Source organism: Morus notabilis, unplaced genomic scaffold (genome assembly GCF_000414095.1).
Source record: "Morus notabilis unplaced genomic scaffold, ASM41409v2 Scaffold1206, whole genome shotgun sequence".
NCBI classification, from domain to species: Eukaryota; Viridiplantae; Streptophyta; class Magnoliopsida; order Rosales; family Moraceae; genus Morus; species Morus notabilis.
This window is the reverse complement of record NW_010364076.1, coordinates 295041-298101: the sequence shown is the minus strand read 5'-3', so window position 1 is coordinate 298101 and position 3061 is coordinate 295041. Positions and strand designations below refer to the sequence as shown.

Sequence of the window (3061 nt, the reverse complement as noted above, 5' to 3'; positions counted from 1 at the left end):
ATATATATATATATATATATACATATCAACACTAGTCTTACAGGTAGAGGAAAGCAAGGGGAGTTCATGTATATGGAATTATAGTGGTCAATACACTGTGCTTTGCTTTTTGTTCCAACATGTTCTGCAACTTCCGCCCAGTTGCCGAATCCATACATCCCGATACCCTGAAGCATGCAAGAGTTCAGCCCCAAAACTCAAATGCTTTGAGACGCCATTTCTTTGCAAGAAAATTAAGAAATTCCACTAACTTTATAGTAGTAGTTGTAGCAACAATGATAATGGTAATGATCGGGGGGGGGGGGGGGGGGGGCAATAAGAAACAAGACAGATCAGTCAAGAAGAAAGAATACCTCCAGAAGTAACGTCTCCTCATCTGCATTCCAGTCTGGACAAATAAGTGGAAAAGCCAAATTATCCTGTTGTAAACAAAAGTTATCATTCATTTCTCAAATTGCCGATGATAAGAAAATATAACCAAAGATAAGGAATTCAAAGTGAAAATGTATTTCAGCATTTATGAACTAATTTATACCTGCCCAAAATTACACAAAAAACAGAATCATTTCAGAATGGGCATTGATACATACATACATACATACATACATACATATATATATATATAAGGAAAATTTAAGAATAGAAAGTAAATCACCAACCATAACCCTATAAGGATGATTGCTTTTGTGAGGAGTAACCTCAGCTCCAACAGAGAAGCACTCAATGCAGAGATCAAAATCAGGGCAAATTACGCATTTGATCCGAATTTTCCCGGAGATATCTTTGTTGCAATAATTGCAATGATACAAAGGGGCTTTCCTTTCACCATTTCCTTGCCCTAGCACCGCATTGTACGGTGTGGTCTCCGCAGGCTCTGCATTGGAAGCGATTCTCTTTCTTTTCGATGATCTACTGGAAATTGGAAGAGAAAACGACATAAATTTCACGAAAGAACACAAAATTAAGTTCCGAAAGAGTGAGCTTGAAATTGCAGCGAATTTGTACGAACCTCTGATTGGGATCATCGTCGGCGATCTTCGACACAGCCCGAGACCGACCCATCTGGTCGAATTACCCTAACAATGTCAGGGAAGGAAGAGAGAAATCACAAAAGAAAAAACCCTAGAAAAACCCTAATTCGTCATTTATTATCGGGAAAATTGGGGAAAAGTGGACACGGACTTGCTATTGCGATCACGTTTTCTCCGTCGCGTTCATTGAAACCTTGAGACCCATTAGCGAGGTGCTCAGATTTTTTTTTTCTTTTTATTTTCTTAATTCGAGTCAAATGAACAACAGATAAAAAAAAATGACCACTCAAAAGTCACGTTAAAACAATTTCAGAATCGGTTCGGATATAATTTTTAAAATAATCTCAATTTTACTTTTAAGTTACTAATTTATCGTGTTATTGTTTGGCAATTGGCGGCGGAGACAACAGTTGATATGTATCAAAAAGGCAAACAAATGTGGTAAATTCATGCTTCAGTTATCAGTGATTTAGAAAATTTAGAGACGTTTAATTTATAGATTTAAAATTATTTTTATTTTATGTATATTTTTTATAAAAAAAAATTATAAAAATTTATGAATTATAATTTAAAATTAAAAATGAATACAAAAAATAAATATTTCCTTAGTGATCTAGATTAAAAAGGTAAAACAATCTAGTCGATTATTTGTGTTAATCTATGAGCACATACTCCAGCGAGCGCTGTCGGAGACGGCTGAGTGATATATGTCGTAAGGGAATAATAATCTAGTAAATTATAAGTGAAAACATAGTAGATTACTTTCCAATGATTTGGTTCTAATTGACATTTAGCAGATTACCGGTTATAATCTACTAAATTACCTTTGATCAACCGAAAAATTTCAGCAAAACACATTTTAATTAAGAGAAAATTGATGAAGGGGGAAAGAGGGAAATAGACCCATTTAAAAATGGAGTAAAAATTGATAGGCTAAGTTTGAAAAGAGTTAGTAAATAGACCAACTCAGTGAAAAGTCTCAATTAAAAATCTAAAAATACCCTTAAATTAAAATAAAAATTCTGAATTCAAATAACCAAAAATTATTCCGTAAAAAAAGTCCAAATTCTTTTCTAATTGTCTCTCTCTCCTTCTCTCTCTATTGTTGTCGACTGCAAATCGGTTCCGACACATACGTTTGCGAGATCCGTTGCCCTCTTGGCTCCAGCAATCTCTCCTCCATGCAGTTTTGCGAGCAACGAAGCTCGCCATCTCCTATGTGTGATTGGCTTCACGATCTCCGGTGGCTTCGCGGGACTTGTAACACCTCGAAGAATTAAACGAGGTTAATTAAGGTAATTGAGATTTATTAGTATGCCTAATCTGGATTAATTAATTGATTATTGATTATTAAATGTTTCTGACGAGTAAATTTAAATAATTCCAAGATATTTGAATATTCTTAGTATTTATATTTTTACCCAGAAGTGTGTATGGGTAAATTTCTGGACTGTCATTTTAACCCAGACGAGAGTTGGCGCCTCGTCAGTTATATTTACGAAGGACTCACGATCCGAGAGCGTCAGTTCGTAGAGATGATGTGCAATGCTGAGTTTCTCCAAAAGGACCCCGAAGAGGCTTTTGAGTATCTTAACGAGTTAGTCGAGAAAGCCCACACATGGATTGGTCCAAGTGCTACTGACAGTACCAATCGGTCCCAACCGGCTGGAATCTATCAACTAAGGGAAGAGGACAATCTCAAAGCCCAAATTGAGTCTTTGACACGACAAATTAAGACCCTCAAAACCAAAGAAGGTGCTGAGATACATGAGCCTTGCTTTGTTTGTGAAGGTGTGGAACATCTAGCTAAGGATTGCCCTTCTTACAATGAAATGAGAGGGGTTTACGATGAGCAATGCAATGCCTTAGGATCATACAACAAACCCTTCTCTAACACATACAATCCTGGCTGGAGGAACCATCCAAACTTCAGTTGGAGAGATTCTAACCAAGCGTAACCATCTGGAGGACAATGAAGAACTGAGCAACAACCGCAACCACCAAAGGCGTATTCTGCACCTTAATACAAT

At 36.6% G+C, this 3061-nt stretch overlaps 1 protein-coding gene across 2 annotated transcripts in view; it reads right to left on the bottom strand.

Annotated features, from left to right (window-relative positions):
- The window catches only part of LOC21397414 (transcriptional adapter ADA2a), a 4016-nt gene extending 2753 nt beyond the window's left edge, over positions 1 to 1263 (bottom strand). Inside the window, exons 1-5 of one of the 2 annotated variants that reach the window (XM_010105780.2) lie at positions 1183 to 1263; positions 1010 to 1062; positions 660 to 912; positions 354 to 419; positions 42 to 167 (exon numbers count right to left, since the gene is read on the bottom strand). In XM_010105780.2, the coding sequence (XP_010104082.1) occupies positions 42 to 167; positions 354 to 419; positions 660 to 912; positions 1010 to 1062 (498 nt within the window). In that variant the 5' untranslated portion in view covers positions 1183 to 1263. Of the gene's footprint in view, positions 1 to 41; positions 168 to 353; positions 420 to 659; positions 913 to 1009 lie in introns of both variants that reach the window. The other variant, XM_024170559.1, reaches the window with a different exon arrangement.
- Positions 1264 to 3061: the final 1798 nt, after the last annotated feature.